General features: G+C 50.0%; 1 protein-coding gene across 1 annotated transcript; it reads right to left on the bottom strand.

Moving 5' to 3' along the window:
- Positions 1-316: 316 nt before the first annotated feature.
- Positions 317-16,114, bottom strand: LOC136961784 (glutamate receptor ionotropic, kainate 5). The gene is made up of 19 exons (XM_067255212.1): positions 16,000-16,114; positions 15,171-15,335; positions 14,369-14,466; positions 12,983-13,148; positions 11,801-11,979; positions 11,538-11,591; positions 10,739-10,900; positions 9,620-9,772; positions 8,482-8,586; positions 8,165-8,272; positions 7,660-7,863; positions 6,275-6,388; positions 5,527-5,636; positions 5,017-5,190; positions 4,584-4,749; positions 4,235-4,460; positions 2,461-2,589; positions 1,820-1,992; positions 317-961 (listed from the first exon to the last, which is right to left on the bottom strand). Exons 1-19 carry the CDS (start codon positions 16,112-16,114, stop codon positions 317-319), a joined length of 3,246 nt encoding a protein of 1,081 aa, XP_067111313.1.
- Positions 16,115-19,149: the final 3,035 nt, after the last annotated feature.

The following is a 19,149-nucleotide window of genomic DNA, read 5'->3' as shown; positions in this document are numbered from 1 at the left end:
CAGGCCTGTTGCATAACAACATGGAGACCATTGGTTCTTTCCACTGGAGAGATAGGGAGAGGCAATGCTGGGGTCTCTCTCTCTCTAATATATATCTGTCTCTCTCTCTCCTCAGCTGTCCTCTATTTTCCAGGCATGGTTGAATCATGAACTAGTCTACTGGTTCAGTGTGGGTTAACCAGTTTACTGCTTCAAAGAAAACAAACTGAGTGGGTATCTCCCCAAAACACCCCTACAGACAGGACCCAGTGGGTTGTTACATCCATCCATGTCACATGTTTACCATCTCAAAAAACCCACCCTCAAATCCCCCCCCTCAGTTTTGTGTCCCTAACAGGTCTGTTGGGGGTGTTTTGGTGGGCGGTATAGGTCGCGGGGGGGGGGTGGGCTTGGGTTTGGGTCTTCTGGCCGGGCTGGACGAGCCTCCTCCCTCGCTGTCAGTATTGGTGGAGGACGGTGGCATGGGTGGTGGTAGACGGGGCAACGACATGGAGGAGTGGCCCATGGGCAGGGACGGGCCCCGCGGACAGGAAGAGACGGACCTCATGCTCTGGATCCGCCGGCACTCCTGGCAGATGCGGACGTGGGTGCAGCTGGCTCGGGAGGGAGGCGGAGCCACCACGTTGGACGCCGCCAGGGGTGGGGGAGGGGGCGGGGTGGTGTTGGCTCCCAGGGGGTCCTCTAGGAGGCGCTGTGGCCCAGGGCCCATGTCGGCTGGGCCCCCCATGGCCCCTGCCCCGCCCCCGGTGAGGGGTCCCGCGCCGCTGTACAGCTTGCCGTTGCTGAGACGCATTTCTCGAACCAGGCGTATGGGCCGGGGGGCGCCCAGAGCGAGGCGAGAGGGGTGGCGCAGGACTCCGCCCCCCGTGCTGGTGAGGGGGCGTCGCCGCCGCGAGCGGGAGCTCTTCTTACAGGAGATGGCATTGCGGAACTCGCTCAGCATCTCCTGGCAGACCGACACCTGGGGGGGGGGGGGGGGAGGGGGGGAGCAGGGGGAGCAGGGGAGCAGGGGGAGCACGGGGGAGGTGGAAACCCATCAAGCCAAAGATGGATACAGCTGCTACCGAAGTGTGCCTGTACATTCCTGTGGGTGTGATTGAGGGCTTATCTGTGCTTGAATGTGATTTCAATGCGTCTATGTATGTGCCTGGCTGCTTGTGTGTGTGTGTTTTTGGTGGCTTTCTGTGTGTTTAAGTGTTCAAGTGTGTGAAACAGAATATCTTCGAGTGTTCCTCTGGATCTAACAGTGTAACATTGTGGGCCCCATGATGGAATGTGCCTCCTCTCTCAGCAAAGATAACCGGCTAGCATCACATTTATCTGGAAGCATCACAGCTAGAGATAGAGACTCAGAGGCAGAAAAACACCAGCAATACAAACAAACAGAGATAGAGAGAGAGCAAATGAAAGTCAGGAACAGTATCATCTATCCAGACAGAATAACATAACCCATACACTCTGGATCAGTGGATGGAATAGCAATGAGAAGAGATAGAGAGGGAGAGAGAGAGGGAGTGAGAAAGAAAGAGAGACTGAGGGAGAAGGAGAGAGGGAGGGAATGAGTGAAATAGTGGAGGACAGAAAAAAAGAGAAGGGGCGATAAAGGAGAGAAAGAAAGGAAGGAGGGGGAATAAGAAAAGAAAGGATTAAAGAAAGAAAGAAATAAAACAGCTCTGCGATCGCCCCCCATTTGTACTAAAGCCCTAAAGCCCTGTACTACAGCACTAAAGCACGCTACACACACACACACACACGCACACACAAACGCATGCAGACAAACGAGCAAAGAGCTGGCTGGCGCGTTGCCATGGGAACCTACTGGCGGGTGTCTGTGGCTGCGGCCGGGCCCGTGGCAGGCGTGAGGGCGTACCTCATCAGTCTCCGCCGAACGCCGCATCGACCACACAAACTCCATGATGGCCACGAACACGGCAATAATGAGGCCACAGATGAGGACCACGAAGATCCCTCCGATGTTCTCCATGCCCAGACCTGGGACACACACACACACCTACTTTAAGGATTTTCCCCTTGAACTTCATTACTGTGTTCTGCAGCAGTATCACTAGAAGGAGATTCTTCATCTACAAAGATGCTATGAAGACAGTGAGAGCCCCAGTTTGTTAGATCTGACTCCCGGAGATCCCTTGTTTGTTTACACAATCACTGACTTGCTCATTTACCCAGCGCCCGTGGGGCCTGAGGGAACACAGCCGGAACACAAACACAGATGCTGCCAGAAATGTGGAGCTCTGCCTGCCTGCCTGTCTGTCTGTCTGTATGTCTTCCTGTCTTTCTGTCTTTCTGTCTGCCTGCTTGTCTGCCTGTTTGCAGCATCTCTATGCTAGCTTTGAGCAATGTGCAACAGGAAGAGTAGTTCTAGCCAAGACGATGGAGATTCAACACACAGATGCTCACACACACACAGACCTATACGACACACACAGCCACAACACCCACCCTTGGCTCTGTGGTCTTCCTCTCTGGGGCACTGCCCCCCCTCCCACCACCTCCTCTTCAGGATCTCCAGTCTGTTGTTCTCCTGCAGCTGCAGCACCCCCAGAGTGATCTCATCTCTGAACGGGGAGCCTAGGGGGGGGGGGGGGGGGGGGGGGGGGGGGTGAGGGGAGAGTAAAGGGAGGGGAGGGGCGGGAGACAGAAGGGAGTGGAGGTGTGTGTGAGGAGGAGTGAGGGAAGGGAGGGGGAAGGTGGGGTGACATTGTTAGCAGTGATTACAAGGCTGTGTGTGTTGTTGTTTGTTGTTATTGATTTGTCCCCGCACTTCTGTTCGTTGGCAGTGTTCTGTGAGGCCCTGAGTGACTGTGCCAATAATGCTTTATTGATTCAGATTGAAATGAGTGCGGAAGAAAGGAAACAAAGGGAAGAGAAAGGAGAGAAGCGGGAAAGGGGAGGCATGAGAACAGTGATGGACTGTCATCGATAAAGAGAGGATAATTGTTTCTCGCCTCTATAGGCTGCAATCATATTGTCACTGGTGAACAGGTGGCAGCCAATTAGCAGTCCTGACTCTAGCGCATCACCGTTGCCAAGGAGGTGGCAACCGTGTCCATGGTGACAGGTGTGTGACCATGACACTAGGTGTTATTTTTCACCTGTGGGCTCTCTCTTTCCTCTTCACCAAGAAACAGACAACTATTGATATTCTGTTCTCTGAAATGAACTGGTGTGTTTTGATTGGTGGGCAATGTCACAGGCAAACCAATAATGGATCTGTCTGCAGAGAGAGTAAAATATGCTGGTCCTTAAGGGAAGTAAAGATCACCACTAAACAAGCTGTAGGGTAACAAACACAGAAATGCTTACAAAATGAAAAGCATTTCTTCGTTGACTACCTTAAGGACGAAGACCTCTCCTTTCTTAGATGCTTTTCAATCTGCCTTTTGTTTTGATATAGTTTGAATAGTTTGGAGTTGGTTACATAGAGGGATAGAGAGTGTGTGTGGGTGTGTGTGTACATGCGTGTGTACATGCGTGTGCGGAGAAGAGAAAGAAGGGGATAGGGGGGAGTCGGACCTCCTCCAAATTAATCATCTAGCCTGAATCTACAATTTGTTACTCTGCAGCCAATCAGAACTTCCTAGCCTGATGTTTTAAAAGCCCTGCAGCACAAATTATGTTAGAGAAGAGAGAGAGAATAAGAGAAAGATGGATAGAGGGAGGTACAATAAGAGAAAATAGAAGAGAGGTGAGGCAGATGTCAGGGCGCTACTCTTTTATAAGTTAGCTGAAGTGTGTGGAACCCCAAAAGACCCAAAGAGAGCAGAGACCAGAGAGTTTATCCTGAAGTCTCCACTTGATCTGTTTCTCCTGCACCTGTTCTCCACTCTGCAGAAGCATCCCCATGACGCAGGGAGGGGGGAAACTCTTCACCCTTCTCTTCATTTTCCTCCCTCCCTCTCGCTCTCCCTCCTTCCCCTGCCTGTCTTATCCTGTCTCCAAACAGCTGCTGTCTCACCAAGTTCTCTCTCCCTCCTGTTCTTTTCCTAATTTCCCGCTCTCTCACCCAAAGGATTCAGGTAGTCCATCCTTCCCCTCTGTCCCTCTGTCCCTCTGTCCCTCCCTCCCTCCCTCCCTCCCTCCGTCCCTCCCTCCCTCCCTCCCTCCCTCCCTCCCTCCCTCCCTCCCTCCCTCCCTCCCTCCCTCCCTCCCTCCCTCCCTCCCTCCCTCCCTCCCTCCCTCCCTCCCTCCCTCCCTCCCTCCCTCCCTCCCTCACCTAGGGGCATGCCGATGCCGTAGCCCTTGGTGTCCAGCAGGCCTCCTATCTGCGTCAGGTTGCAGTTGAGGAGGCGGTAGTACTCGTTCATGGTGCTCTCCATTAGGAAGGCATACTTGGAGTTGAGCACGCGGGCGATGCCCTCCTCCGTGCTCTTCACAAACACGCTGGGCTGCTTGGAGTGCATGTAGTTCCACATGCGCTGATAGGTCTGGTACCGGGAGTTCTGGATGAGGAGGGAAAGAGAGAAAGAAAGAGAGAGAGAGTAAGAGGGAGAGATGGAATGAGGCAGCAAGCTCTGAAAAGTAAGGTCAGTGGACCACACACACACACACACACACACACACACCATAAAGAAGGTCATTGTGCTCCCTCCCTGGATGGTTCCGTACTGGATGTTGGTCTGGTCCGCCAGGTCGTCAGGTGACTCTATGGGCACCTCCATCCTCTGGACTGTCAGGAAGGCGGCCAGGTTGGCCGTGTAGGACGAGATGATGATGAGGGTGAACGCCCACCTGAGGGAGGACCACATCCAAAAAGACTGGCTGTAGGGTGGCCCAGCTGCACGCTTTGTGTGTGTGTGTTTACGGGCGTGTGTGTGTGTGGGTGTAAATGTAAACATTTACTAAGAAATCGGAATATTCCCAGAATATTCCCAAATGTTTACAGACCCTTCCGGGCACAAGTACCATCGTCTCCACTGCACACGCACATAAACACATACACAGATACACACACATGTAGACACAGACACATACACACGGACACACGCACGTACTCACCAGACCCCGCTGACACAGCGCGTGGATAGGGCTCGGGGCATGATCTCTGAGCCCTGCTGCATGAAGCCTCCTATGGGGAACCACAAGCTGTTCCCCAGGGTGTACTGGTTCTCCAGCATGTCCCTGCGCTCCCGCAGACACGGGTGGGGGTTGTACCACTCGTACGGACTCAGCCTAGAAGGGAAGGAAACCAGGTCAGAAAAATGAAGCACACCCCAAGGTGAGCTATCACCCATATGAGTTTAGTTAGTTTGTTTGGGCTGTGTCAACAATTCAAAACATCCTCTGCCCTGTTCCCTCAAATAATATCTAATCAAGCCAGATTTAGATTGTATACCCTGTCCAGACACTTTGTATTGCACTGTCAGAAAGACAGATAGATACAGGCAGGCAGATAGGCAACGTACATGACCCAACTGTGGGATTTCTACACCACGGTCTATAGAGTAGTTTCTTGTCCACTCTGTGCAGTTCCAGTCTCCCACCACCAGGTGAGGGTGTTGTATTTACCTGGCTGCCAGGAAAAGCACACAGCTCACGGCCAGGTAGGCCAGGAGCATGAAGAGCCAGACCGCGGGGGAGAAGGGATCCAGGAAGGAGAAGTATCCTGGTTTCCTGCCCTGGAAGCGTCCATAGAGAACAGAGGTTAGACTGGGGAAGAGGGTGGTGGGGGGGTGTGCTAGAGAGCTTAGTGGTTCAGGTTTTCTCTTTCTAAGAAAACACGCGGTCCAAGACCAAGAACGAGTTTGCAGTGATTCACACTGATTCACATTGTATTGTTCAGACACTAGAGGGCACAGTGTTAACATTTCACTGCTGGGGTGTTTGCGTGTGAGTGTGTGTGTCGATGCCAAGCCGTGCATGTGTCCTCCTGTTTACTGGTAAACAAACACACAGCACTAACCAGTAAACAGCTTGAGTCATCAGACAGCCGATGCTCTGGCCTGTAAGCTCCATAACCCCATAATAGATGAGTTAAGGTCTGCAGTCTGGAGAGGCTTGTTAGCCTGTCCATTACCCAGTGAGCCAGGATAATTACTGCTACACAGACACACTCGCATGGATAACTCTGTCTGGGAACGGTCATCCATGTCACGCTTCTTGTTGAGCATCACATATGTGTACCACAGCTGCATTTCAGACTGGAGTAATACGGAACCCGAAATGTTTTGAAAAGCTCTCCCGTGTGTGTGCATGTATGTGTGTGTGTGTGTGTGTGTGTGTATGGGCATAAGCAGGTGAGAGTGTGGTGCCTTACCAGATGGACCCTGTACAGGATGCTGATACCCAGAGACATGAAAGGTTTGGAGAAATCAATCACTTTCTCTCTCTCTGAGGTAATGGTAAAGCCTGCTACAGCCAGGTCTGCCTTCTGCGGAAGGGATAGAGAGAGAAAGAAAGAGAGAGAGAAAGTAAGAAATAGAGTGTAAGAGAGGGAGAAGAGGGGGGATGAAAAGGTGATGGGGTGACAAGCGGGGGAAGAGAGAACAAGGGTCAAACTGCATTTGTTTTTTGTGGACACAAAAGCATGCCTGACACCTTAAGAACACAGCAGCACACTGAAGTCAGGAGCACAGTTAGACACGAAGGAGAGACAGAAGGAGAAAGGAGGGAGGGAGGAAGGAAGAGAGGGAATGAGGGAGGGGCAAACTTTGGCCAGGGAGGTAAAGAAGGGCAGACAGAGCGTTAGAGGAGAAAAGGAGCGATGCACAGAGATGGACCCTGAAAGCAGGCTGCCCCAAACACATCTGTGTCTTAATTACAGCTTAATTGATTAACGAGGAAATACTCGTTAGCTAGTTTCACCCACTTTCATCAGACAGAAGCACTGGCGGAGGGGTAGTGTGTGTGTGTGCATGTGTATGTGACTGAAGAATGTGTTCAATGAGAAAGCGAGGGGGAGTGTGTGTGTGGCTCATGGAATTGACATAAGTAGATGCGTGTGAATGTATGGGTTCTCCACTGAGAGGGTGTCTCTAAGTACACTCAAGAGAGTGTGATCATTTGACTTGAGTGTGGGTCTGTGGCCCTTGTACTTGCCTGTGCGTGTGCCCACATGCACGCAGTGTGTGTGTGTGTGTGTGTGTGTGTGTGTGAGAGTGTCGACCCAGCTAAGGATCAGGGGCCTAATTGAAAAACCACTGCATAATTAGTGACAAAGAGAGACTTGATTAGCCTCTTAACAGTTTTGCAAGGTCACGCACGTGCACGCGCACACACATGCACACAGAGCACTTCCCTATGGAGGACCATACACAGGGGTAAGCCGAGGTCATTACTTTTCTAGCCATCTCCATTATCATCCCCATCATCATTATCATGGTCATTATCAGCAGCGTTCTTACAGCCATGGGAGGCAGAGGCAGCTGCACTGCTGTAGATAACATCAGTAATTGCTGCTGTGTCGTTTTAGTTGCTGCAACATAGGCTCTTGAAGTAGGTTGTTATGGCAACGGTTGTGGTGCTTGGTCTGGGTTGTGACAAAGATAACAAAAAGGATCGGGACAACAAAAACCCTCTCTTCTCTCTCTGTAGTGGAATGTGTTTGTGTGTGTGTATCTATATGTCTGTGTGTGACTTTTAACGTGTGTGTGTGTATGTGTGTTTGTGTGTGTGTGTGTGTGGGATTGTCTGCGTTCTCACCCTATTGATGAGCTCCCCCACCATGCCGGTCCAGGATCCATTGGGTTCTGGAGCTCCATACAGCCCGTCATCCACCAACTTGATCCTGAAGGAGAACTTCAGTGTGCCTGACAGCTCTTTCAACATGTCCACACAGAATCCTTCATACTGGTCGTTACCATGGAAATCCTGGAAGTTGGATTTACGCATCACGTATGGATTCTCCTGCAGTGGACAGAGTGAACAGGGTTTAAATTATCGCCAACGTGGAATCTGGTCCAGGCAAACGGACCAGTTAGAGTTGACATAAAAATGATCCCTTTTTAATGAAACATCAGTCACAGGGCTATTTCTGTGAAAAACGTCCACCTTCCTACAGATGCAGTAAATGATCTTCATGCTTCCATGGTCTTCCATCTTCCACCTATGCTTCTGGCCTCTGTTCTGTTATTGTGGTTACTGAGGTGGCAGTACCTTTCACGCGATCACAGGTTGCGGGAGATGACAGAGTAGGTAGCAGACTAACCAGGATGGTGGTGACTACGAGAGTCTTGTTGGCCAAAGTCTCAGCCATGTTCACATCCAGAGAGGTCGAGTTCATCGCCAGAGTGTTATTGGAGTACCAAATACCAATCTGAGGAGAGAAGAAGAGAGCGGTGGAGAGAGAGGGATGAGGGTGAAGAAAGGGAAGGAGGGATAGGAAAGGAGAAAACAAGAGAAATATAGTCTGGGGATAAACACTTGATTAACGTCTCAATCAATGAGAAAGCATAGCTTGCTATTTGACCCCTAAGCCGTGACCACTCTGTAACCCGCGACCCCGTGACCCTGTGACGCGCTGACCTCTTTATGACCGCCGCGGTGCTTCTCCAGGATCCTCAGGGTGTAGTTGGTTCTCTGGCCTTTACTATTGAACTCCACTCTGCCCGTCAAACCATCATACTCCACCTGGGGGAGAGAGTGGTGGGTGGGAAGGGGAGGGCGGATATACCAAAGAAGAGAGGGCAAGAGAGGTGAAGCGAAAATAGAGTGAAAAGACGAAGAGAAGAAGAAGCAGAGCCAAAGAGGTAGTTGGGAAAGGGAGAGAGGGAAGAGAGGGAAGAGAGGGAAGAGAGGGAAGAGAGGGAGAAAGAGATCAGCATGACTGATCCTAGACAAACGGCATTGTATCGCGTAGCTGGTAGGGCTGAGACATGGGGGAGCACAGACGGAGAAAGAGAGAGGGAGAGAGGTTAGCAAAAGGGACTCGAAATGAATTATGCACCCAAAACAGGAGGCGTGAACCACGGACAAGATGGAGGGAAATATGGAGGGATAAGGGGAGGAGAGAAGGGGAGTGGAACTGCTGCCAAAGAGAGGAAGGGGATGATGGAAAGATGCTCGGAGTGCAAGAAAACAATGTCTGGGAGGGAGAGAGGGATGAGCGGAGAGACAGATGGAAAGAGATAGGAGGTGGCAGACACAAATTGGAGAGGAGACAAATCGAAGAGGAAGGGGGATGTTGGAGAAACAGAGACAACCCCCTGACCACAACAAAAACAACCCTGATGAGAATATAACACTGCTGCCAACCCCAACAACACAACGCAACACTGCTGCCAACCACAACAACACAACACTGCTGCCAACAACAGCAACAACACAACAACAATAACATCTATAGACTCGGATGGAGAAGACGCCACACACCACCAATGGAAAATCAATCTTCGACAGAAAAACAACAAACAATGCTAAGCCTTTGAATGTGATCTCAGTTCGTCCCTTGACGCCGAGCAGATAGAGATGGAGTTGATCGCTAGTGCAGGCCCTCTTGTTCACGAGGGTGTGTAATGAAGTGAGTTGGGGCACTAGTAGGAGGAACAGGCTGTGCAGTGCGACACTGTAGCGTGTTGCTATAGGTTACAATGTGGAGACAGTTTGATGTTATTGCGTGTTGCCATGGGTTCCCATGCAGAGTTAGGGTGTTGCTATGCGTTACCATGCGGAGGTAGTTCATCAGGCTGGTTCCGTGCTGCCAGATGAGAGGAGAGGTGCAGCTGAGGGGCTTGACCCCGATCTCCTGACTCCTGTTCAGCTCCTGGACAGCTCCCACGACCACGTGCACCGCATCAAACATGAGGGCCGAGGACAGCTGGGGGGAGGCAAGGGGGGAGGGGGGGGGGGGGGGGTAGAGAGGGGAGTGGGGGGGGATAGTGGGAGGAAGAAAGCAGGAGAGAGAGGGGTGAAAAACACATTTATTAAATTGTTTATTGCTCACAAAGTCACAAAGGGTGTGGTACATAGAATGAGGCGGGCACAGAACCGACAGAGAGAGTGAGAGGGACAGGGAGAGAGAGAGGGGGTGTGACGAGAAAAGGGGGGAGGGAGAGAGAGAAAGGGAGGGATGAGAAAGAGGAGGTGTGTGAGAGGAGAGGAACGCACAAGTGACAGAGAGATCGTAAAGCGGAGAGGAACAGGAACGTTGGATATCAACATTACTCAATCAGTGGCCCATGTGCGAGCATTGTCTCTGTTGGCCAATCAGACATGAGCGTTACTAGGTCCGTCCAGCCATCACTCAGAGTGACAGCACGTGAATCAAACTGATTGCTTGTGGCAGCTGGGCAACTGCTAACAACTGATAGTGTAAAAAAGAAATAGCAGGAGGTGTGTGTGTGTGGCATGTGTCTACACAGATGCAATGTGAATGTGTGTGTGCACTACCAGAGTGTATGAGTGATGGCACGGGCCAGGATGTGTCAGATTGAAAGTCCTATCAGTGCTAAAACACATACTGTATGACGTCAGTGAAATATGAGCTACATAACCCGTTTACAGGAACCAGAAAAAAAACTGGATTCAATGAGAGACGTGGACAAGCCCTATGAGATGTTCATAGTTCTCACTGAAGGGTTCCACTAGGAACGGTGTATTCGTAACCAGGAACAGCTGAAACAAGGATGTTCTCTTTCCAAACGCTAATATATCGAATAAAACCCTGAGTATAAATAATACTCTGGGTACTGAGATCTAGAGGCTGGGAATAGGAGTATGAGCATATGGTCATTATAATATGTGAGTGTTGAAGTGCTGAAGTGCTGTATGTTCCGGTCCTCACCGCAGGGCCTGGGTAGGGGCTGAGGTCACAGCCCTCTCTCCAGGACAGGTTCAGGCTCCTGATGAACTCCATATAAAAGGGATGCGAAATGTTGAGCATGGAGAAACCCACGATGTTGGACTGCTCGTCAACAACATCGTCCAATCGGAGCAAGGGGAAGTCCTGAGGAACAAGAAGGTGGAGGGGGTCAAGCCAAAGGGTCGAGGTAAGTGGGTGGGGCTATGAGGTTTGTCCGTCTGTGTTTTGTGGAGACAGGCACAGGGCGCATTATGATGACATCACCAGACCGAGGGCATGAGTCTGGTCTTCGACAGGCAGCAGACGGCCATGCATTTTATCAAGCAGTTTATCAAGATGGGTGAAAAAGAAAGACAGAGATGGAGAGAGGGATAGAGGGATGGAGAGAAAAAAAGAGAGAGGGATGTCATGATTTATAGATTTTTGGTTCCTATCCAAAGTTGGGATAAGTGCAGTTTTGCCCTTGAAGAGTCAACTGCCCTTGTAGGAGAAAGGCTGGGAAAACGCCTTGCATACCAGGCGACTGTTAGCAGGGATACGATGTAGAAATATTATTAACTATGGATGTCACCTCACGCAAGGGCACACGGCGTGCAGCCACATAATGATGACAAACTGCCCTGGACCAGCATGCATTTCAGATGAGAAACCGGACACACATTTGGCCCGTCATTCATGGCAGTAGTTACCACAGGGGCATGTGGGCACAGCCGGCAGAAGAGGGGAGGCTCCAATTTGTGTTTATGGGGACATAAGAGTTTTGATTGGCGGATGGTCTTACCATGGTGGTGAGGATGTATTTGTAAAATGCTGATGTCATCCCCAGCTCCGATGCCTAATGAAGGAGAGAAAGAGAAAGAAGAGAAAGAGAGGGAAGTAGAGAAGGGAGATGTAACAGAACTGTGCTTTTCTGCAATGGACATTCAGTTATATTACTGTTCTTCTTTCATCAAGGAAAGTTCTGGGTTATCAGTAAAAAATGTGGACAGTGTTCAGACTTTGACAGTGTTCAGAGTATGGTAGTTCCAGGGGGATATGTGTTACCTTTCGGAGAATAAGGTAGGAAATGGAGGCATTGGCGTCGATGATGATTGTGGCCACCTTGTCATCTCGGATCTCCTTCAGAAGGGGGGTGGGGTCGAGGCTCTCGTCCAGCATCCTGACGGACAGCGTTTCACGCGAGATCAAGAACCGACGCACCAGCTCCTCCAATCGCAGCAGGCCTGAGGGTTGAAGAAAGACAAATGATTGGTCAGAGAAAATGTGTTTGTTGGAAATGTGGCAAACAAACAAACTAACATTTAACAAATTGAAACAAATTCAACATTATAAAGTTTGATTGGTTGGTTAATTGCCAAAGCAGAGGAAATGTTTTCGTAGGAAACAGGCAGTACCAGTTAAAACAAGAAACAAACAGTACTTTTGGTTTTGCAGCGTTGTTTCTGTGTAGCTACATGACTGATAATGAATTTATTTTCGACTTTACATAAGAAATTATATTTAACTTCCTAAGTATAACAGCACTCCCTCGGCCCCATAATCTTTATCTCCTCACATTCAGGCACCAGTGAGCTAGCCTGTTGCAAACGTTAAATTACGATAATAACGAACACACAAAGCCTCCATATGGCTTCTGATTTAACAGGGTGGCAGACAAGCACAAAACAACAACAGAGTAACTGTCTCCTTGGAGACAAACTGTTAAAACAACAGAGGCTTGGCCAGACCAGAGCAGTCGAGTGGAAAAGTGAGAGATCGATAAAGAGCGGTGTCTGAGGAGGGGGGACGAGCGGCGGCAGTCGTATTCAGAGCATGATCATCCTCGACCTTGGACCAGACCTGAGCAGCCGAGCGAAGAGGGAGCTCATCAGGGAGGGTGTGTGTATATGTGTGCAAGTGTGTGGTAGCTCCTCAGTGAAGCATAATCCACTCTGTCGAAGGCTCTGGTAATCCTCCGCGTGGACTGAAGTCTCTCATACAAGAGCGTAAGGTCTCTCTCTGAGTGAGTGTGTGTGTGTGTGTGTGTACGTTGTGTTGGGAGGGAGTCAGGTGGTTGAGCGGTTTGGCGTCATTTGGCCGTGCCAAATGACGTGTCCTTGGGCAAGGCACTTCACCCTACTTGCCTCAGGGGGAATGTCCCTGTACTTACTGTAAGTCGCTCTGGATAAGAGCGTCTGCTAAATGACTAAATGTAAATGTAAAATGTTGGCATGTGTGCCCACTCACACTCGGCCTTGGCGCAGATGAGGCTGGCGGTGGGATAGCTGAAGGAACGCAGGATGGCACCAATGGCTAAGCTCAGGTCCTCGTTGCTAGGGTAAAGCGTAACCGAGGCAAAGCGCAGGTATGGGAGCTTGGGCGTCTCCTCCGGTCCGATCTTCACATGAGGGATCTGGAACAGGAGGAAGGGTTCAGTTTCAGTGCACCACCAATACATAGTATGTGAAACACAATTCCTAGTGTTCACAAACAGTAGGATGGTGTGTCTAAAAGCATGAAGACAGGATGATTCATATTAAAAAGAGGATAGGTTGAAGTGAGGGAGACGGGGGAAAGGGGATGTAGAGGTAGTGGGTTGGGTAGAGGTGAAGCTTTGTTCTCAATAACATCCTCAGTCCATCACTGAGCTGATTCAAAGCCAGAGGAGCAGAAAGCAGAAGGTGTTTCAGTGGCAGTAGCTAGTCTCCTCCGGCGGACATGCTAACAGGCTAGCACATTTTTACATTAGGATCCTCACCCCTAGGATCCTCACCCCTGGGGCTCCAAACGACCCACCTGGGTCGACTTAAACTGATGGACTGGAATCTTCAGGCCCCCCGGGGTTGAAACCCCCTCTCTCATAACTGATTTAATGTGAAAAGAAAGCCCTGGAGCGATAGCATGCAGAATCTCATTTTAGAGTCAGCATGTGACTGACAGCCTATGGTAATCCGGCCTATTCTGAGTACAGAAGGTTTAATATACATAGCACCTTATGGAAAAGGTCATTTAAGCGTGAAATAAAATAGGAATCTATTATCATACATATATAACTACTTATTAGCTCTGGAGATCCCAGGAGATCAGGAATATCACTGTATCTCTCTATGGCCAATCTGTATATCTGCAGTGATGTCTGTACTGGATAACTTTTATAAAGATCTATCAAGACTTATTATATCATATAATATCTATATCATAAATCTATAGATAATCTGTAGCTGCAGAAGAGCCCCTGATTTTACAATGTTTGGGTAAATTCGCATTGCAGTATTATAAAGGATTTACATACAGTATATGCTTTAAGAGGCTAGAACGCATGGAGGAGGCTGTAGTGGAGACGGATGAGGCGGGGGAGTAGACGGATGAGGCAAGGGAGTAGACGGATGAGGCCGGGGTGTAGACGGATGAGGCCGGGGTGTAGACGGATGAGGCCGGGGAGTAGACGGATGAGGCCGGAGTGTAGACGGATGAGGCCGGGGAGTAGACGGATGAGGCCGGGGTGTAGACGGATGAGGCCGGGGAGTAGACGGATGAGGCCGGGGTGTACACGGATGAGGCCGGGGAGTAGACGGATGAGGCCGGGGTGTACACAGATGAGGCCGGGGTGTACACGGATGAGGTTGGACTCACCTCCTTCTCTCCACAGATGTGACTGACAGTGGAGCCTGAGGCGGGGCTGGAGGCGGGGCCTATCACTGACACCACGCCCTTCGGCAATATCTGACACACTGGGGTTGGGGGGGGTGGGGAAGGGACGAGATGGACAGGTCGAGGAAAGATAGAGAGGGAATAGAAAAACAGACAGTCAGAGAAGGAAAGAAAGAAGGTGTTACAGGCAGATAAGAGAGGAGAGGAGAGGAAGACAAGTGGCCTACACGAAAGAGGATTAGGAAGAGAGTGGATCTGCCAGCACCAGAGGAGAGGAAGAGTCAATATGTTGGACGAGTTCCAGTCGTGTCTGTGTCCTCTTCTTGGACCGTAGATCAAATTAGGCGTCAATGGAGGACACCCGTGATTAATTACTGTCATAACTGTAATCAGACTCCCTCCTCTCTCCACAGGAGATTAGACTTCTAATTCTGCCTTGCTGAACCTGTTCCCTCAGACACTAGACAGATCCCCAGCTTGTAGAGTGAGAGTGAGAGAGAAAGAAGGAGGGATAAAGTGAAAGAGAGAGAGAGAGAGAGAGAGAGAGAGAGAGAGAGAGAGAGAGAGAGAGAGAGAGAGAGAGAGAGAGAGAGAGAGAGAGAGAGAGAGAGAGAGAGGCGTGTGCGTCTGTGTGATACTGCATTGTCACCCACATCCCAGCCATCCCTGCCTGAGATCAATGACAATTACGTCTTCCTGGTTCTGGGGGGGTGGTTTATTTACTTTACAGACAAGCCATTCAACACTGAAGTAAACCATACTGGCAGAGGTCTGAGGTACTCACTGGTGTCTGTGGTGTCATACTGGGAGTCTTCCTGAAGTTCGTAGATGTCAACCTCCACGCGTGCGCGGGATGGAGCTTCCATCAGACTGTTGATGTTTTCTCGTGCCAGGGCCAGCGCCAGACGCTCGCCACGACCACAGGAGGACTGGTCGTCCAAGATGGCCGCTGGGGGGAAGGGGGGTTTGATCAACACAGTTAACACGATTGAGCAAGCGGGAGAGGGAAAGAGGGAGAGTTGAGGCAGACGTAAAGCAATGGAGGAAGACAAGCACGCACTCAAAAACAAGTACGTGGACACAGTGGACGAGACACAAAAGAGAGTTGAGGCACACATGCCTGACTCCATCACAGCCTCCGATCCAGAGAGCCACATCTTTTCAGGCCACCTGTCATCTGCCTGGTGTGTGTTAGCGTGAGTGTGTGTGTGTGTGTGTGTGTGTGTGGCAGCCTCTACAGACCTGACCTTTGACTAACATTTAGTCCATCTGTCTGATAGAGGTCAGGGCTGAATCACACTCACACACACACCAGACTGGTTCCCCGAAAGATCTTCCCTCAGACAGACAACACCATCACCCCTGGCAACCACCTGATTCCACAGTTAAAAGCCAACCAAAAGTAGTGACATGGACAGTTACAAGCTACTTCTTAACTGAGGAGGTGGAGGAGTCTTACATGGACCTTCTATAGGCTGCTGTGTATCCATGAAAGATATCTTTATATAGTCCAGTAGGACTGTACTAAGGAGAGTTGAGAATATAGAGACACAATGCATGACACACTCACACACACACACACACACACAAACGCATGGCGGGTGTATCCTTACCCATGCGTACGGCGGCGAGGGCTGGGTTCTGGGTGAGCGAGCGAGGTGCCATGGTCAGCAGCAACAGGAAGAGGAGGAAGTGTGTCGACAGCAGCAGCGCTGGCAGAGCCGGCATCTTCCACTGCTCCTCATGGAGAACGGTGTGCTGGCTGCCTGGTCCGCCACCTGTTGGCGGGGAGGACTCATTACAACACTGATACAGCTTGCAAGGTGTGAATGGATGATGAACAGACTAATGTAGCATTTTCAGGTTCATATATCAAATCCTTCAGCTTTATTTGTCAAGCTGTGGTAACAAACAACATCATAATGTTCCATTTAAAGACATGCTGTGATGACAGACCATTAGGAATAAGGACAACATCAAAATTTGACCTCAAGTGGGGAGTCACACACACACTAACTCAAGCACAAACAATGGCCATACACAAATGAGTAAAGCATGAGAAAGACAAAACTAAAAAGAGCAAATTTCCATTTTGAGAGAGAAAGAGAGTTGAACCATAAAGAACTATTTTGTCAAGGGCTTTGAAAGCATAACAAAAGCGGTGTACATCTTCAAAGTGGATCACAGCTAAAGGGTTTCCATCAGTTACAGACAGTCAGGTAGCCACAGGCTACCCAGTCCATCCAGCCTCGCTCCACTGCATCACACTGTCATGGACAGGGACTTATTCTGTCAACTGTGTGATTTGTTAGCCTTGCTAAATGTTTATCTGTCCACAGCTATGAAGCCTCCTGTATGAATTTAAATTGGATTCCAAATTGAATTTAAATTGAGGGAGTTGAGTAGGACAGGCTGATACGAGGGAGAGACAGAAAGTGAGAGATGGGGGGTGATAAATAAAGAAGGAAAAGTGAGTTTATATAGGTGGAATAGTAGAAAAACACAATGAGAGAGAGACAGACATATAGAGAGATTTAGAAGCAGGTGGGGTAAAGAGATGTATGCTACTTTCAGTAGGAAAAGACAAGACCCTAACTGACAGGGAAATGAGAAATGGGCTTTGGCAGAAAAAAAAAATGATGCCAATTAGTGACTTTCCGGGAAAAAGGAATGTCTTGTACCAACCAATGTTGTGTCATTGTTAGTTCCATCCTTCGATTGACGTTGCTTACTGGATAGCTTTTCCGACGCATATCCTCCCTTCCCTTCCAACACTCCAGAACATCACAAAAGAGGACAGGGCTACAAAGGAAAGATCCGGATCAAGTGCTAGTCTGTTGGATAATGGGCCTTAATACTGTCCTAAATATAGAATATTTGCATTCTTTCCCTCCGGGATAAGACGATTTTGTTGCGCTTTGCCGTCAACGCGGAGTCGTCTTGCTAACTCAAACGCTTTAATTACATGGTAATCCGCTCATTTTGCCCGAGACGCGCCGCTCCTCTGTCACGGGAAACAGCGGGATGCAGGTTAGGCGCAAGGCGCTTCCGTCATCTTTGCAGCGGCGCATGCTTTAAGACATGTAAGTGCCACTGCGGCGCCGAAATGTAGAAGAAAAAACAAAGTTCACTCAACGAATTTCACTCGCGGGTGACACTAAGGAGTGTTGGTTTTGTTAAGTTCTACTATGTCTCTATGCATGAACAAAACATACTTGTTGCAAAGCTGGTGTGTTGAAAATCTGTCTAGATGATTCCACAATCTTAAATAGCCTCTGTGAACTGTGTTCCAGTAACCAGCAGAGCTATTGAAAGGAAGCATGCAGCTCATTAAACATGACTGACCTTATTCCCCACTTCACCTCTCATGTCCGCCCTCTCTCTGAACCCCCTACATCTGTGTCAACTGTCTCCATGCAGGCTACATCAATAAGGCAGATGGGGAGACGCTAGTATCTAGCTGGTCAAGATGGAGACATATGAACTGGAGAGCATGTCTGAGGACTCTATATCAACTGCCTGGTCAGCCAGAGGTCATCTGGGGTTATCTCTAGATGTGTTGGGGGGAAGGGGGGGGGGGTTGAGGAAGAGAGGGAGGGACACAAGTAGAAAGGCAGGAGAGGGGCATGCACGCGAGAGACGGAGAGGAAGAGGGATAGGGACAGGTTTAGCGTCGTTACAGATATGACAGTGATGGACAGACGGAAGGAACGGAGTGAGGGGAGTTATGGAGTAATGGAAAGGGAGGGAGGAAGGAGAGGAAGGAAGGGGACAGAGAGACAGATTGCGGAGGGAGGGAGGGAGGGAGGGAGGGAGGGAGGGAGGGAGGGAGGGAGGGAGGGAGGGAGGGAGGAGGGAGGGAGGGAGGGAGGGAGGAGAGAAGCAGCGCTCAAGTAATGGAGGGAGGGAAGGCGGATAGGTTACTGCCACTACACGGTGAAGGTTAGAAGAGGAATGGAGAGAGGTAGCTGGCGGGAAGAGTGGGAGGAGGAGAGGAGAGTACACTGCTACAGAGTGAGAAGCTGTGGCCTGGCCTATGTGACCGACTGCAGAGACACCAGCAGGGAACGAGGGATGAGAGTACTGTGTCAGCAAAGATAGACAGAGAGGGGTGGTGTGGGGGTGGGGGGTAGCGATGGAAAAGAGGGACAGGGGACAGGATAAAATTGAATTGTGGAGGTGGCAAAAGAGGAGGGGCTGGTGGGGAAAGAGAGAGGGGAGGAGAGAAAGAGAGAGAGAGAGAGAGAGAGGAGAGAGAGAGAGAGAGAGAGAGAGAGAGAGAGAGAGAGAGAGGAGAGGGTAGTTGCAGACTCCAAATGTATGTGTGAGAGTATGTACCCTGCAAGATGAGTAATAGCAGATATACATAGCCGCTGAGATTTCCTGAAGTTGGATCTGAATTAGGGCCAGCTTCCAAGTCGACCAAGGTTACATAAACACCCTGGCAGAGCTGGGAAGCGAATACGGTCAATCCGTCAACCTTGAGGAGCACCACCACAACACTTAGAGCAAAAGGCTCGACCTTGGACCACGGCAAAACAGAGAGAGGCTGACTGAGAAAGAGAAGCTGAGAAAGAGAGGCTCACTGAGACGGAGAGAGCCGGGAGAGAAAGAGGCTGAGAGGGAGAGGCTGAGAAAGAGCGTGAGGCTGGAAACGGAAGGACACACTGTACTCTGTACACAGAACACTGAGAACAACACAGTGCTGCACACTCATAAAAGATAAACAATCCATTATACCACAGTCCCCACCCTGGCTTCAT

This window comes from Osmerus mordax, chromosome 18 (genome assembly GCF_038355195.1).
Source record: "Osmerus mordax isolate fOsmMor3 chromosome 18, fOsmMor3.pri, whole genome shotgun sequence".
Taxonomy (NCBI): domain Eukaryota; kingdom Metazoa; phylum Chordata; class Actinopteri; order Osmeriformes; family Osmeridae; genus Osmerus; species Osmerus mordax.
The sequence above is the reverse complement of the archived record's forward strand: the minus strand, read 5'-3'. Positions and strand labels throughout refer to the sequence as shown.